Genomic DNA, 17,951 nt, shown 5'->3' on the forward strand with positions numbered 1-17,951 from the left:
CAAGTATTTTTCAATAAAATAAATTCCTTTTCAAAATCTAACGGGAGCAACTTTTTGTTCTTGAGCAATTTTTCCCCACTTGCCTGTTTTCTGGATTTGTGGCTTTCAACACCCCAAATTTTCCAGCCACTTCAGCAATAATACTGTGCTGAGAATTCTGGGAGTTAAAACAGGTGCATCAGGCAGCCTAAGTTGCAGAAGGCTAGTCTGCATTATTTCAAACTTTAGGTGGAATGTACACAGAGCATTCCTATCAGCTAGGAATAGACAATAACATATATATAACAAATCCAGACATCTGGCCTCTGTTCTTACAAACCTCTGGGTCCATTATTTTATAAGCAAAAGATATTTGTTATCTTAATACTCTTCTCCTCCATTACAGAACTCTTTAATAACATATTTTCCACCAGCCTTTGAAACCCACAATCAATATTATGCCGCTCTACGAGATCCAACAACCACAACCTAGGCAATTTTTGTTACCAAGACAACTCAGGAACCAGAACTGCTAACAGTCACTGTAATCACCACCATCATCACTACCTCTAATTTTCTTTTATACATTCCAAGTGTTTTTTTCTCTACAATCAAGATTCATGTTAGGTTTGTCTTTCATACAATGGAGTTTGAAATCTTCCTTCCACAATGTCTCAAAGCAGGAAGTTATGCAGGGATGACAGTTGAATATGAGAAGAAGCATCAAGAAGGCATCACAAGACACAACGGAATCTAGGATATGCATGATTGAATGCCTTATAAAAGAGATCTTGGGGCTGGAGAGACAAAGGAAGAAGGATGCCATTTTATTCATTTCCCAGAATGTTAAAGACTCTCACAACAATTTCTCTGCCACCCTTTTCACTTTGCAAAAGAAATCCAGGCAAAGGCCCTCAAAATCACCATCTTCATCATCCTTGAAGGTAAGGTGGTTATTGTTAACAATGTTAAAAACAAAACAACCCTAGCCACTAGTTACTCAATCTTGGGCAGGTTTCTGTTCTTCCAGATTAAAGCCTAAAAGCTTCGTTCACAATTCCAAAGCAAAGAATACCACTGATAAACTTCATGATAAATAAGCAAATTCTAAGGTTCAAAGAGAAAAAAGAAGTCTCTGTGTACCCCAACTCCAGAACTCAAAACCCTACTGGAAGTAGCTTAAGACAGAAATCTGGTCTGTCACCAGCAAGATATTAGATTGCCTCTGAAAGTTGTCAGCATTTAAATCCAAAACCAGAAGAAGCAGGTTCACAACTGTGAATTGAAAAAAAAAGGCAGTGGAAGATAGGAGTGGCACAAAGTTTGATTGTGGATATGTGGTATGAAATTCTAGTATATCTTGGTTGTTCTGTTTCATAACGACCTTCAGGCTCATCACCCGGTAAAGAATGTACATGCTAGCATTATCCACTTTGTTGTTTACAACTACATTGAGAAGGTCACCAGCTAGAGGTCCCAAATCTTGGAGAGGAGAGGCAAACGTTCTACAAGTGAACTCTAAATGTCCAAAGATGAGTCACACCACAACATGGGAGAGGAGAAAGCTCCAATATTGGCAAGAAAATATGAGGAACTGATGTCTTCTGCTGGAATCATTCACTTCTGGAGCGTTTCTTCATCTTATTACACTACAATTTTAAGCCACTTGTCCTTATGTAGTTGGAGATGGATCAGACACACAAATGAGATGGAAATGTTAACAGGTGCTCTGGAACTACCCAAGGTAAAAAAAAAACAACCTGTGTCGCCATTTCCTCCGCTGATGTGCGGCAAGATGGAGGGCCCGATGTCACTTGTTGACTTTAACAAGTCCTAGAACATTTTGGGTATAGTAACGCACAAGGGCCGGCTAATACAAGTTAATTATGACTCTGAAAGGGATATTAGGTGGTAGGTTTCCCAAATGGTTAAAGACATGCAATTTTCCAAACGGTCACAACAATGAAGTCATCTGGACGGCTGTTAGGACTACCTTCCATCTGGACAAGCTCACAGGAGCACGGGAAGGAATGCGCAGCAAAACACAAACCTTCTCGTCTTTGGGAGGGCGCCCTCGCTTCCGGGGGCTTTGCTTGTACATTCTCTTCAGGGGGGATTTCGAGCCTCGCTCGGAGGACATCGAAGACGCTCGCTTTTTCGGTTTCCTTTCTGACAACCCCGCTTTGTGTTTCTCCTCTCCCACTGACTGCTTCCCCCTCTCTTCGCTGGAATTACGCCGGTTCTTCTCTTCAGCCGAGTTATGAGAAGACGCCTGAGAGATCACAGAACAGAAGGATGAGGAAAAGACGGGGCCAATCAGCTGGCAGCGGTTTCATTTCCCCACACTCACCAAGCCCGAGAGGTGTCTGGCCAGGTGTCTGAAGCGCGCTAAAGGCCCCAAATTAAAATAAAATAAATAAAAATAAACAGGTTTAAGCTATTGAACAAGAGAACAAGAAGAGGCTCAAAGTACAGCCAAGTGCTCTATACCGGGGGGGGGGGGCTCCTTTGGAGGAAGAACAGGTCCCAATTTCAGAGTGCACAGCAGATCTACACCTCCAAGTGCTCAAGAGGCCCTTTGATCTCTTTTTAACCAAATCAATCCAAGGCGGTGAAAATGAACAACCTTTCAAAGGCAGCAACTGTGATCCTAACTGTGATCCTTTAGCCACAACCCCAGAGACAAAAATATGCAATCCCTTTCAGAGAAGGAAGCGGAATGGTTGTACAAATAGCTCACCCCCATCCGTGGCTCCAAAGAACAGGGTAAGTTGGCACCCTGAAGAACCACCTACCTGGTCCTTGCCTTTTCCTTTCTTCAGGAATTCTTCCACAGCATCCACAGCTTGTTGGAACCTCTTGCCTTTGTTAATTTTGATCATTTCTTCTTTGTGGGCATGGTACGGTTTCAGCTGCTCTACTTTAATCCAAGCACTAGTGAAAAGAAACCAGAATCACATTCTTCGTAGTCAAAAGAACAAAACGATCACTTTCAGTAACAATGGCATCTCTTTTAGTTGGGGGGGGGGGGATGTTTCTGCCCCCTATCAAAACCTTCCCTCCTTTCTCCACAAGGTCACTGCCAAAGCTGACCCATATATGGGGCAGGCACCCTGTTATCATAACAGGATTGTATTACGCTGTATGCAATAAGCCTCATCCTCAGGAATGGAATTTGCCCAGGGCAAATAAAACTGACATGTCTTTATTCCTCATACTTTCTAAATTGTAAATCGTTTTTTTCCCTGCTTCACTTTTAAAACAAGATTTAGGGATAATCACTGTTCATTTTTTCAGTTGAGGCTCTGCTTCCCTTCCTGTTCCTGCTTGTTTTATGGTGACCAAGTTAAGCAATGGGTGGAGAGGTCCCAGATACAGATAGTCCTCAGGTTATGACGACAACTGAGCCCAAAATTTCTGTGGCTAAGTGAAACATTTGCTAAGTGAGTTTGCCCCATGTTACGACCTTTCTTGCCATGGTTGTTAAGGCAATCTTTGTATTTGTTAAGTTAGTAACATGGTTGTTAAGTGAATTTGGATTCTCCATTGGCTTTGCTTGTCAGAAGGTCGCAAAAGGGGATCACATGACCCTGAGGCATTGCAACTATCTGCCTCCAACACAGAGACCTCATCAGAGCCTTTCCCAGACTCCAGGACTGGCCCATGTTCCTCCCTAACCTCCTCACTGGCCAAATCTGCTGCCAGTTCTGCTGGCAGGCCACAACAAGGGCTGCAAGTGTGTGCCCAGTTCCCCTCTCCCCACCAGTGGCACCACCAAGCCCCAAAGGTTGGGGACCGCTGCTGTAACAACATAACCCAGAATGTTCATTTACTTTTACTTGGGGCCACCTGCAGAGAGAGACCTCCTGATGGCACTGAAGAACCACGAGCAAAGGATAGGATTATCAAGCGCAAGGATATGTTAACCTGAGCTGACAGACCTCTTTCCAAATCCCTGCAGTATTCACAAGCCAAGAGAGAAATGGGACCACTTCAATAACTGGGTTAGGTGGCTCAAAATAAAATGGAGTGTGCGAGATAGGATCAAGCTACTCTAGGCAGATAAGCGGGTATGCTTTTGTTTCCTAGAAGTCCTATAGGAATGGTATCTCATCATCATGCAGAACTGGGTCGAGGGCATTTCAGGAAACGGGAATTGTGACAAAGATGAAATGCAGCCCTGGGGAAATTTATAGCATCGATTTACTGAAACCAAACCCAATCTTTCTTTTGCTAAATTTCCAACCCCCAAAATATCAATAAGCCGTTTGAGCCTTCCTTATGATACAAACTTGTTTCAGTTTTGTACGTGTACCATGCACCCCAGAGAGAAATATTAATCATGTATCTAGCAGATACATGAATAAGACTTGGAGCACGAGTGCTGGCTCCATTACCAAAGCTGTCATGCCAAAATGGAGACTATCATATTTCCCTGAAAATAAGACAGGGCTTTATTTTCCTTTGACCCCCAAAATAAGCGCTTGGCCTTATTTTCGGAGAGGTCTTATTATTTTTGAGGTGAAGGAGCCCCCTTAACCTTGGCCTGTGGCCTACAGATCAGCTGATCCAGAGAGGGCCAGAAGTTCTCTCTCTGTTTCTGGCACATTCTTGCCAGCCCTAGCGTCGCTGGGCCTGCCTCTGTTTTTGTGGCTGCCACTAAGAGAAGGGGCGCGATAGGTAGGGTTTGCGGTAGCAGCCTCTGCGAGGCCATTCTGCGTGGATGGCAGCTGCAAGTGGGGCGCATGGAGCTCCAGGAAATGGCGGGGACTGGCTGCACATGCATTTAAATATTTTGGGGGGAGGGCTTATTTTAGCACATGTGCTGAAAAGCCCAATTGGACTTATTATCCAGGGAGGTCTTATTTTCAGGGAAACAGGGTAGTAGGAATGAAAGAAAGCCTACTTCCTTGGGGAAGGGAGAGGTCTACTGTGCCGCTTCTCCTTCAGTTAACAGATGCTCCCAAAGCCTCCTGCCTTGGCAGTTTCAGAGAAGCAACCAAGACGTCATCCAGGCTTCTTAATATGATTTCCTACATGCTGGTTCTCCAATACAGGTAGTCCTCGGCTTACAACCATGATTGAGCCCAACATTTCCATGGCTAAGCGAGACGGGGATTAGTTTTGCTCCATTTTACAACCTTTTCTTGCCCCGGTTGTTAAGTGAATCTGGCTTCCCTGTTAACTTTGCTTATCAGGAGGTCGCAAAAGGAGATCACATGACACACACACATAGACCCAGGACACTGCAACCGAATTGTCAAGCACCCAAACTTTGATCACATGATCATGGGGATGCTGCAACGGCTGTGTGAAAAATGGCCAGATGTCACTTTTTTAGTGTTGTTGTATCTCTCTCCAGGGGAGCCAAACCCAGATGCATTCCATGCTACCCCCACCCCACCCCACCCCGTTTTAGCTAAGGGGGGGGGGAATCCCCCAATACATCACATGACGCCGTCATGACGTGAGTTTGACACCCCTGCTCTAAATGGTCACTAAATGAATTGTTGTAAACAGAGAGGACTACCTGTAGTGATCTTCCTGGCTTCTGAAATTCCAGCAAACGTATATTTGCTGTGGAAGCTAGAAATCCATTTTTGTTTTTGGAATTTTAATTCTCATTTACTATATTTTATGCCCACTAAAAGAGAAGGGCATATAGAGCTCTCCTTATGGCAGGACTCAATTCACTAACTTTCCAGACCTCCATCTTTCCGCTGCTCTCCTACAGCAAATGATAAGATTTTTCCAAGTTGAATTCTGAGCCATGCACAATTCACTTGGAAAGACTGACCCTTTTAGCTGCAATCTGTTCACTAATCTGTGCCAGTACTGAACTGCATTTCACATACAACTCCCATTTTGAAGCAAGAGTGAGAATGAACTCTCCATTTAAAAAGTGTTATATTATATAGCATGCTGAGCAGCCTTTCAAAGGCTTAACAAGCTGTGAACAAACGAAATTACTTTACAGCACCAGATTATCGAGTAATCTGGCTCACTAGAAATAATATTTAACACTGTAGTATCACAAGGGCTGAACTTACAGATCACATTGTAATCCAAATAGTAATAAAGTCCCCCTCCCACCACCACTCATTTCACTTTTACAATTTTATTGAATAAACCTAAGTTGAAGAATTTAAAACTAAGTTTTCTCAGATTGTGGTCATTCTAGATTAAACGTTCATCAATTGCCCCAAATTCCATTTTACAAAATTCCCAGCTCTCCAGAAAAAAAAAAGTTCCCTGATTTACTTATTAGATCCTTTTGATTGTTCAGGGATCGGATGCCCAAACCACGATGGAACAAACTGCACTAAACATGTCCTAACCGAAAGCCCTATCAATTGTGAAGCCGACCAGTCACAGGGAGCCACAGCGGAGGGATGAAAGAACCACATGCGGTTCCAGAGCCATGGGTTGCTGACCCCTGATCTAGAAACAAGGAGTGCCATCCCATGAGAGAGGTGAGGCTGGAAATGATCTCACCATACCTTCCTGTGTCAAATGTCTTTCTTCATTCAGAGGAACTGGGTATATCTAGTTTAATGAAAAGAAGGACTAGGGGAGACATGATAGCAGTCTTCCAATATCTCAGGGGTTGCCACAAAGAGGGAGTCAAGCTATTCTCCAAAGCACCTGAGGGCAGGACAAGAAGCAATGGGTGGAAACTAATCAAGGAGAGAAGCAACTTAGAACTGAGGAGAAATTTCCTGTTTCCTGTAAATTAACTGTTACAACAATTAATCAGTAGAACAACTGGCCTCCAGAGTTGTAAATGCTCGAACACTGGAAGTTTTTAAGACTAGATTAGATAACCATTTGTCTGAAATGGTATAGGGTTTCCTGCCTAAGCAGGGGGTTGGACTAGAAGACCTCCTTTCAACTCTGTTATTCTACTCTATTATATATTTTAACACTCTGTTTCGAACTTCATCAAAAGGAAGCCCTCTTTACGTTGGCTATCTCCTAGCCAACGGGTGGGAATCCATCCATGGGCCAGATTCAGTTACTCATCTTTAACACTGATTCTAAAGCATCTTTTTCTACTGGCTGAGAGATTAAGACAATTTAACAAAAAGACGTGAAATTCTAGTACGTGAGCAAGAGCTTCACTACAAAGGCTCCAAGGTTGTTGTTTTTTAAAAAAACGTTTGTTTCCCCTTCCAGATAAAAAGGGGGGGGGGAAAGGAGAGGGTCACTTACTGGTCTTCAGTTCCGAAAAACTTCACAAAGAAGCACTTCTTCCCACGCGGTTTCTTCAGGTCCTTAGGTGGGTTAACAATCTAAACAAAAAACAAAAAAAAAGGAGGGGATGGGGGAAAGCAGCAACAGTTAAAAAGAGATAACACTGATTTTTCTCAAGGTTCATCCAGTATTCCCTGCAGAATTGTTGTGCTTTGAAAGACACTGTTCTGCAAATAAGATTAAACATTAGTGAAAATTAAAGATATATTTGCCATAGTGTCACATAGCACAATAATATGAAATGTGGTACGGGTTCAAATTCTGGTTTGACGATAGATTCGCTGTGTGACTTTGGCCTAATCACTCTTTCCCAATCTTACCTACTTCTTTGGGGATAGAAGTGGAGGAGATTCCCATTCAAACCTCTGGAGAAAGACACAGATAAAGGTAGTAAGTATAAAGGCTCCTGGCTCCAGTGGTGCTGCCACAAATCCAGTTGGCAACAAAACATAATAGCAGTACTTATATACCACTTCATAGGGCTTTCAGCCCTCTCTAAGCGGTTTACAGAGAGTCAGCATATTGCCCCCAACAATCTGGGTCCTCATTTTACCCACCTCGGAAGGATGGAAGGCTGAGTCAACCCTGAGCCGGTGAGATTTGAACCGCTGAACTGCTGATCTAGCAGTAGCCTGCAGTGCTGCATTTAACCACTGCGCCACCTTGGCTCAAACATGCTAATGGGAACCTTCTACCCAACTGAATTGTGGCTTCTGGCTTATTCTGAGTACTGGCTTTGTTTTAAGGTTCATGTTTAAGGTTTTTGAGAGTAGTGGTTAAGGGGCCAGGCTAGAAATAGAGAGAATGCAATTCCATGTGCCACTCTAGGTACAAAGCCTGCTGGGTGACCTTGGCCTAAGCACTCTCTCTCAACCCTTTGAAAGAGCCAGTGGCAAACCACTCCTAAAAAAACTTTGCCAAGACAACTGCAGGGACTAATCTAAGCAGTCATCGGTCAAAAACTGGCTTGAAGACACAAACATACATTTTTATAAACAAAATGCACCTTTTGGGGTTCTAATTGTCATGCACCTTAAAAATCTCCACTGCCCAAAACAGTAGCAGATAAGACCTTATGACCATTATTTCTACATGTAACAGGATTTATGTATTGTGAAGTCATGTTGAACAATTTTGTGTTTCTGGTATAGATTACCATATTTTTCGGAGTATAAGCTTAGTTTTTGGGGAGGAAAATAATAAGAAGAAAAATTCTGCCTCTGCCTACCAGCATCCATGGTATTCAGCTGACACATGGTAACGAGGTCAGCCAATGAATACGCATAGCAACTAAGCCAATGAGGGCTATTTGGACTCTGAAATTTGCTGTGTGAACAACAAGGAGACAGGAAGGAACCTGGCTTAGCAGAACAGAAAGTGAAACTGCTTGTGTTTTGCTTATATTTACTACTACCTTGGAAAACCTGTTTTTGGTATTGTATTGTATATTATCATTTTAAATTCTGCTGAATCAGTTACTGTGCTTGCTGCTGCAAACTCTGACCAGCCAGGTCAGCTTCAGCACTTATTGTAGCCTGATTCAGCACAGCTGATTGGACTGCCCAATACCCCCAATCAGCTGTTTCAGGCTGCAGGGATTGCCACAGACCATAGCTGCCTCCATGCCTCCTGTTTTTGGCCTCTGGTGGGGGGCTACATTCGGTGTATCACCCAATTTTTCACCCTTTGGGGAGAGGGAATGGTGTGTCTTATACTCCAAAAAATACGGTAAATATGGCAATTTCATGGCTCAGTTAGACTTAGTTTAGCTGAAAACAATTCCCCATAAATTCCCCATAAAAGCATTCCCCATAAAAGATGAGGCCTAGTAAATGGAAACATACTGACTGGGTCAGAATTCATAAACCAGCTAGGATAATGACTAGACTTCTCATAACGCAATGTAATATTAATTATTGTTTAAAAGTCTGGATGCTACGTAGCCGAAAACCATACAGGTGGTCCTCACTTACCAACCACAATTGGGACTAACAATCATTCACAATCTTAAAGTGGTGTATTACATGACCAAGCCCAACTTATGTTAGCTCCAGCTAACATGGTTATGAAGTAAATCACCCATAATCATTAAGCGTGAAATCACGTGCTTGTAACTCGTGGTTTCCTGCCAGCTTCCTCACTGACTTTGCTGTGAACATCGCCAATGGTGATCACATGACTGTGGAATGTTACGATTATCATGTATGCCAGCTGCCAAATATTTGAATTGCAATCATGTGACCCACAAGGATATTGTGACAGCAGTAAATTCAAGGTCTGGTCGTAAATCTATTTCAGTGCTGTCGTGTCTTCGAATAATCACTGAATAAGCAGTCAATAAGCAAAGACCATCTGTATAATGCTTGGTTAAGTATTGAGTAAGCAACACTGGGAAAGGTTTTGATTATTTTAAGAATAGCATTTTTATTCCAATATAAAAGGTACATCAGACTAGCAGTAAATCTAAGCATTGGTCATATTTATTGCCTATCGCTTTGATTTTTTTCTGAGGGAAAAAGATTACTCAGAACTCAGGCTGTAGCAATACAGAAAACAATGGAAAAATGTACAAAAGGATTAAGTGTGCAGAGCACAAGTTCCCACTCAATACTTGTATGGTAGAATCATAACCATGGATACACTAATCGTTTTTATCTTATGTTTTTAAAATACCACCATGCTGGAACTGGGCAGAGATGGAAAGAAGGATTTACTATAGATTTCTATAGCACTATAGATTTAAAGCTAAATTATGAGTTAGTGTGCAGAGCATGCTTCCTGCCTCCAGGAGAGCTAGCAATTACATGATCAGGAAGCATAACAGGAAAGCTGAGCACCTTGAAATAATGTTCCGTATGCTCTCCGTGCTGAATAACTTGGATGAACAATTGACTGCTAACTTAACAGTCCCTGCTCTCTCCAACAGTATTCATCAGAAATGGATTTGTCTCTACCTCCCGGGGGTTCTAAATTTATCACAAAGTAAGATTATGGCTCGTCTTGTGGACGTAACTCAGGTCTAAATAAACTTCATGTTTGAAAAACAGAACTACAGTTATAATAAATTACATATTTATTAAGGTTCCTGTGCATCAGGTCTAAATAAACCATGTTTGAAAAACAGAACTAGAGTTATAATAAATTATATTTTTATTAAGGTTTCTGTGCATTCACGGAATTTATTTTCCTGCCTGCTACCTCTGAAGTAAGCTCTTTATTAAACAAAGCCCTGTAAACAAAAAGGAGGGGAAAACTTGTTCAGCTGAAACTAAGATAAAAACTACGTTGCTGCACCTAATTTGCTTTGAAACCTGCCAAAATGCTTACATTGAAACAAAAAGAAAATTTTAGACAGTTTGAATATATAAGAGAACCAGAAGATAAAGAACAGATTAGAATCTAGGAAGAACTTACCTTTCCTGGCCAAGGAGGATATCGCCCTAGCTTCCCCCTACAGAAAAACCAGAAGAAGTCAGTCAAACACTATTTTAAAAAAGCAGCATTTCATCAGTACTATTACAAAAGAAATTGAAGAACTATATAGTGAACCAAGTGTGATTACAGGACAATATTATTTTATGAAAATACAAAATGAGTATCATTCTGAAGTCCAGCCAGATCCAACCCAATAATTTATTGGGTGCAAAATGCTTTCACGAATGGCGAAAAACGGTTTATAGATATTCATAGTGCCTATCCACTATTAAAACAAAGTTCAGCTTCTGCAAAGAACCTTTGTATTGCTTCTAATTTACGTGGTAGGGGCAAACTAGAAACTAGTCACTGTTGGGAGTTTCAGATGTGTATAAAACAAATAATCTAGCAGTATGCAAAATTAAGACTCAACTTGGCTAGTCTCAATGATCCTTCTTAGTTTCTTTTGCAGGTCTTTTATTTAAAATTATTACTGCCTGGCTTGTGGACGCTCAGAACTGAGAGCAATTGCTCTTTAAATGCCCTTCTTTTCAGATTAAAATAGTAGCTTCTGGTAAAACCAACGGCCTACTCTAGCTTCTACCAGTACTAATTCAGATTTAACAGTTTTCCTTTAAAAAGCAACTCTACAAAAATAGAGCAAGTGTGTATTGCCAACATGTCTGATAATTGGAAGTCACATTAAAGGGCAATATCCAAATGCACAAAGTCATGGAAAAGTGGACACGATGTGTTTTTTTAAAGTATACTGAATTAGAAGGCTTTGCACTTAAACTGGGCATAGAAATTACAAAGCATCGATGATGCTGTAACTTTTGGCTCTGTTACCAAATTGCTTCCAAACCCAGGAATAAGAACTATACAGTCTCAACTGTCAGTATCTATCTTTCCATCCCCTCACCATCCAATTATAACTGATGAAGCTCCTTGGATAAGAAGCGAAACATCTTCCCCTTCTTCTGCAAGTAAAATGCAGTCGTTGCCTTTTGAAAGGGGAATAAAAGCACTTTTGAAACAACGGTGGCCTAGATGATTGAGATTTTCCATAGACACAGGCATTCCAAAAACCCACTAGGAGCCTTTGCTTAAGCTACTTTGTTAGACTACATAAAAGCAGAATTTCTTCATCTTTATAAAGTTCAATGGCTTGAAACTATTTTTAACCTTTTTGATGCCCCTAAGGATTCAAAACGACCAGTGAGATCTATAAGACATTGAAATATTTATTACAGATTTTAAAAAGGAGCACTCTTTTCTCAGATTTGCACAGGAGCCTGAAAAAGTAGGCTACTTTAATGTGGAGAAAAAGAGATGGTGCTGGCAGAAGAAACAAAGTACTTCTAAATTGTATTTTTGAAATATACAGCCCTGAAATATATCACTAAGCTTAATCAAGCACAGTACAAGTAGTCCTCGACTTATGACTACAATGGAGCCCAAAATTTATATTGCTAAATGAGGAACCTGTTAAATGTTGTGTCCCATTTTTCGACTTTTGTTAAGTGAAACACTGCAGTTCTTAAATTAGTAACACGGTTATTCGGTGAATCTGGATTCCCCGTTGACTTTGCTTGCCAGAAGGTCGTAAAAGAGGATTACACTGCAACTGGTATAAATGCAAGTCAGTCATCACACATCCAAATGTAAAGCACGTGGCCATGGGGATGCTGCAACAGTCATAAAGGTAAAAAACTGTCATAAGTCACTTTTTTCAGTACCATTGAACTGTCACTAAATGAACTGTGGTAAATCGAGGACAACCTATACCTCAGTTCAGCATTCTCTTTATGACCATTGCAAAAAAGGTCATAAAACTGTGTGTCACATGCTGGCTTGCTTTACAACCATCACAACTTATAACCCTAATTGCCCAATTACAGACATAACTTCAGGACTACCTGCACTAAGGACAGTTTAAACTGCTTGTATTTTTCTCTGATTTTCAGTATCTTGCTGTCAGTGGTGGGTGGCAAGCGATGTACCCTGGTACGGGTGAACCGGTGCCTGCCCGGAACACGGGGTACAGTTCTGGTATGGTGCTCTGCAGGGCCCAGCCCTTACCTGTCTTTAAACTCTTTGGTGCTTCTATGTACAGTGCGTACAGCACCTGCGCGACACTCCGCCAAGCAGCTGGAGCATCGCAGAGGCGTCGCTGGAGGGTAGAACACATGCACATGTTCATGTGGAGGATGCCAGGACCCGTTGCAATTGGTACAGTTGCAACGGGATCCGGAATCCACCACTGCTTGCTGGACACTTTTCCCTTCCCCAGAAACATATCTCCTACATTACTTAAGAGGACCATAAACTACCATCGGCTACCAAAATGTTATCCCTATAGAATGCTAGAGACATTAAAGCTATAGATGACTTAAGTAATTTAGCCTTGAATCTTTGCCGACAAATTTCACTTGTTTACTTAATTTGATATTAATGGATACTAGCAGGGTAGGGAGAGCCATGTTCATAAGAGTTCAGAATTATCACAGCAAAGGAAATTGGGTAAAATGTGCCAAAAGCTCTTGCTTTTTCTGTCCAAGCCATTAAGAAGTCAATATTATCAATATTAAATATTAAATCAATATTCGATCCAATGCCAGTCCTAAGATGCAAAATGAAGGACACTTAGCTTTACACTCATTTAATATATTTAGATTATCTTCTAATTGTAATGTTAAACTGTTAGTTCTACCAAGAGTCACATGTATGAAGAGGTAGAAAAAAATAACTTTTTAAGTATACAGTTTTTGATGACAATGACGCTTAAATTTGACAATTCAAATTTACCAAGAGCTTTCCACATCTCTCCAGAAATAAAAAAAACCCAACAGAATTTCCTCATAAATACAATGGGGGCTGCTATATAAACACTTTAATCATCGGAAACATCTAATGAGTAACATTTAAGGTTACACTTTCATACTCCCTAAACCAACTCTATTCAGTTGGTAATTGTGGTTTCCTCTGTATATCATACATAGCTATTATTAAATTGTAAATGACCCTCCTTATTATGGGCATTATATAATGAAGACACTCTAAATGCCCAACAATAGTACAGGTTATTCATTGATGCCACACATTTAAAGATAGATTTTACAAGTTTCAAAAATTCTCAACTGGCACATAATGATGGGTCGGCTAGTAGCTATCAAAGAACTTGACAGTAGAAACCTACGACTTACATAGCCTTAACCAGCAATGTCTTGCAATCATGGAAAAATCAAGAGCAAGTACAAACCATGCATCTAATTAAGGAATGTTAATTTCAAGAACTTTCACTCTAATCTTGTAATTCCTAACAAGCCCGCTTGCCTACCAGGAAAAAAATATATATCTCAGTTATTCCCTGTTGCTGTATTAGAGACCTGCATCATAAAATTGCTGGTAAAGAAGAACCTGCAAGGTTTACTGGTCCATGGAATTAATCCTATGTCATTTTATATGGAAGCCATTCAACTCATGGGATTTTTTGGAAATGGCCTGCATTATAAATCTTACAGGATATTTTATAAAAGGAACACCCGCAAAACAAACTCTAGATGAAGGTAATAAGACAGCAAAGAATAGCTCCCAGAGCCTCTCTCCATAAATTTAGCTAAAATAAATTATTCCGATTAAGCCACTTAAGAACATTATGTGGGAAACTGCAGGATAGCTTCAGACCAGCTCTTCCTGACCTTATTGCATTTCAAATGAGAGATGTCAACTCCCAGAATTCCTCATATCCACCACACAGGAATCTGGAAATTGAAATCCACACAGCAGATATGTTGGGTGGGGAAAGACTACCAGACATTATCCAATTTTGCTGAGCATTCTTACAGAAGCCAAGCTGTCCCCTTAAAAGTTTCTGCAGGAGTCTATCACTTTGTTGTTGTTTGTATGTACATTGAGAGCTTCTGCACCGGAGACAAATTCCTTGTGTCGAAACAAAATTGGCCAATAAATAATTCTAGTCTAGTCTATTTACCCATCCTACTAAGAAATGCCCAGAAATGAAAGATGGGACCATTCCTTTGCATGCAAGGCCTGGCCTATTGCACTAAGCTTCAGCCCTCCTCCTCCTCCTTTTGCTTCAACATCAACTACTCTATAATTATAGGAATTGCAGGAGTACCCTAACCACATTCTTTCTTTCCATGGAGAAAATCTGTATTATTATTACTATTATCCCTTGCAAGAAGGATACAGCTTCAACAGTCAAGAAACAAAAGCGCATCTGAAGTTGAACGTGCTGACCAATACTATGTTGCCTACATTCTAACCTAAGCATAGAACACAAAATTATCTGTTACAATGTTCTACCAGTCATTTCAACCATAATAATACATTGGCAAACAATAGATAGAAACTCAAGGTAAACCTCTCCATGCTCGATTGCAGAAAATACAATTTCAGCAATAGAGTGTCAACGCCTGGAATGCTCTACCTGGCTCCGTTGTTACATCCTCAAACCCCCACAGCTTCAATCTCAAACTGTCTACTGTGGACCTCACCCCATTCCTAAGAGGTCTGTAAAGGGGGCGTGCATAAGTGCACCAGCGTGCCTACCATCCCCATTTATCTGTATTCATTTCATGTGCCTTCATGTCCATTCTTATACTTGTTTGTAATCATCTGTTTATACTCTTTCCGTGCACTCATGTTCATACATACCTGTTACCTGTACATGTTTTGACAAAGTAAATAAAATAAATAAATATACCGCTCTTCCTTTATATTTCCAATGCAGCCAGTTGAAGAAGGCAAGTGCTTGTTGTTGGGATTTGGGACGACTTTACTTTTTAGGTCAGTTGGGAAGGTTGGACAGCAAGTAAGGAAGGCGCAAGGACCCCCCCCTTTTCCCCCTTAAACCGAGAAGGGTCTTCTGGTCCTTTTCTCCATTTGGCTGCCCACGAAGGGCTCTCCAAGGAGACGTAGCCGTTGCTGCTGCTTCCGAGGCGGCCCCAACGCTTCGCCTCGGCCCAGGCATCGCTCTTCCCCGTGGCTGGTTCTCTCCCCCCCTCCCCAAGTCTTCGGGGCCGGCTGTCACCCGGAGCCCGAGGCTCTACTGCGAAGCGGGCGGAGGAGAGCAAGAAGGGGCCTGGCTATTCCTCGCTCCAACCCGGGGAAGGGCTACCAAGGGTCTTCTCCTCCTCCTCCTCCTCCTCCTCCCTCAGCCCCTTCCGCCCAAGCTCACCGTTTCCGTCTCGCAGCTACACCCCGGACGTTCCGAAGCGCCGCTCCAGTCTCCACACGGCTTTGTCGGCGGTTTTTTTCCTCCCCCCCCTCCCCGGACCTCTTTCTCTATTTATGTTTTTTTGAAGGGCTTGGCCCGCCCTCCGACCCTCATCAGGCCCCGCGGCCCCGCCCTGCCCTTCCCCTTCTTCCCCAGGCTCGGCGGCGCCCCGCGGCCCCGCAACTCACCACACCAGGTCTCCCAGCCGCAGGTTCACAGGCGGCGCCGCCGTCGCCGTCGCCGCTGCCGCCGCCGCCATCTTCCCGACCCAGCCGGCACCGTCGCTGCGCCTCGGCCGCCACACCCTCCTCGCACCGAACGGACCCCCCTCGAGACACCCTCCCACCCCCGGCTCGTTCGCTCGCTCGGCCCGGCGCTTTGCCTCCCTCCTCCGCCGCTTCCTCCTCCGCGGCCGGCTCGCGCACCGCCCGCTTCTCCTTCTTCTTCTCCTCCCTCAGGCAGGGACGGCTAGGAAGAACAGCGAAGGGAGGGAGGGAGAAAGGGGGGGGAGGCAGAGAGGGGAGCCCCGATAGGCCGGGCCCCTGCACGTGATGCGGGACGCGGCGTCCGCGGGGCGCCCCCCACGTGACCCGACGTCGCCGTCCGTTCCCCAGTTCCCCCCCCCCCAAACACCTTTTCCTTTTCCTTCCCTCCCCCGCGCGCCTGGAAGGCGGCGTTGGCATCACGTGACGCGCTCACTCTCTCGCGAACCTTTTTTTTTTTTTCCTTCCCTTCTTCCCGGCCTCCCTTGCGCGCGCGCGCGGGGCCTGCTTCTGCCCACCCCTGGCACGTGACGCGGGCGCTCCGAAGAGAGAAGGCATCTTGGCGGGGCGGGCAGGCAGGGCTTAGGCTGGTGAGGGGGGGTGGGGGCCGGCCAACGGGGCGCTGCTGGTGGTTGGAAGAGCGACGGCGGGCGTCCCGCAGGAGGAGGACAGGGCGGCCGGAGCACGAGCGGTGAGCGCAGCGGGCAACGGCGGGAGAGGGGAGGGGGGTACAGGGCGCGAGAAGGGACAAACCTCCCGGCGCGCGAAAGCGCCTCCCTCGTAACTAGGGGCAACGGGGCCTTGCTCTCCGCCTCGCTAACTGGGGGGGTGGGAGCGATAATAAGCGGCGCCTTTCAACCTGTCAGGCCGCCTTCCCCTTCATCCTCGGCTTCCAGAGCAGCCCCGAGCGGGGTTGTCACACTAAATTGCCGCCTCCTCGCTTCTCTGGGCCCAAGTCGCCGCGCGAGAAGGCCGGGACTCCTGACGGGTCGGCCCCAAACGAGGTAGGGGACGGTGAAGGATGAGGGAAGGGAGGCAGGAAGCCAGGCCTGACCCGGCCTAACCTGTCCCGCAAGACGGGCTGCCCTGGGGACAGCCTCAGCTTCGCCTGATTGAACCAATCCTCCCACCCACCCACCCAACTCGGCCTTCCAGATGGGAAGGACTCCAATTCCCATTGCCAATTGAGGGGGGGGGGGGGCTTTTGCTAATTATTGCTTATCCAGTAATCCCTAAATAGAAGAAGCTGGTCTGGGGGGAGGAGGGGGAAAGGGAAAGTGGGGAGGGGGCATTTTGCCAGGTTGGGCTCCAGCCTGGCTGGCAGCTGTTGGCCCTGGGAGGGGGGGGAGTGGCTGTCAGCCAGTAGGCGCCTGTATATATATTCTAAATAAAATAAAATTTGGAGCCTCAGCCCAAGCTCAAAGCTCTTCTCCTTCCTGCAGGTGAAAGGGGAGAGGGCTTTGGGCCAGAACTGAGCAGCAGGGCTTCTCCCCCCCCCAAAAAAAGAAAATAATTGGGGTGCAACCGAGATTCTTTGCAGAACAGCTGGTGAGGAAGAAGTCTCTCTTGACCTCCTTTCAGAAGACTTTGGGATGGATGCCCTTCAAATTCAGGAAGGTAATGGCTCTCTTTCTCCTTGCTCTTTATCCTCCTAGATCAGTGTGTTTTAAACACTCCCACTTTTTAAGGCAATGCTCCAAAAGAGCTTTCCTTTTGACAGGGTGCTTAGTTTTCTCTGGCTTTGCTGGTTTCCTTGCAGATGTTTGGTGACTCAAAGTAGGCAACATCATCACTGTCTA

The 17,951-nt window shown here is 44.0% G+C and overlaps 2 protein-coding genes across 6 annotated transcripts in view; one reads left to right on the forward strand and one right to left on the reverse strand.

The window, feature by feature from the left end:
• Positions 1-16,231, reverse strand: part of GLYR1 (glyoxylate reductase 1 homolog) — a 35,170-nt gene extending 18,939 nt beyond the window's left edge. For 4 of the 5 annotated variants that reach the window (XM_032230362.1, XM_032230363.1, XM_032230361.1 and 1 more), the window contains exons 1-5: positions 16,078-16,231; positions 10,648-10,684; positions 7,192-7,271; positions 2,775-2,913; positions 2,030-2,251 (exon numbers count right to left, since the gene is read on the reverse strand). In XM_032230362.1, coding sequence (XP_032086253.1) covers positions 2,030-2,251; positions 2,775-2,913; positions 7,192-7,271; positions 10,648-10,684; positions 16,078-16,148 — 549 coding nt within the window. In that variant the 5' untranslated portion in view covers positions 16,149-16,231. The remainder of the gene's footprint in view (positions 1-2,029; positions 2,252-2,774; positions 2,914-7,191; positions 7,272-10,647; positions 10,685-16,077) is intronic. The other variant, XM_032230364.1, reaches the window with a different exon arrangement.
• Positions 16,232-16,587: 356 nt separating this feature from the next.
• The window catches only part of UBN1 (ubinuclein 1), a 44,044-nt gene continuing 42,680 nt past the window's right edge, over positions 16,588-17,951 (forward strand). Inside the window, exons 1-2 of the mRNA XM_032230365.1 lie at positions 16,588-16,843; positions 17,595-17,769. The gene's annotated coding sequence lies outside the window, so the exon portion shown is untranslated. The remainder of the gene's footprint in view (positions 16,844-17,594; positions 17,770-17,951) is intronic.

The sequence above is a fragment of the Thamnophis elegans genome, chromosome 14 (genome assembly GCF_009769535.1).
Source record: "Thamnophis elegans isolate rThaEle1 chromosome 14, rThaEle1.pri, whole genome shotgun sequence".
Classification (NCBI taxonomy): domain Eukaryota; kingdom Metazoa; phylum Chordata; class Lepidosauria; order Squamata; family Colubridae; genus Thamnophis; species Thamnophis elegans.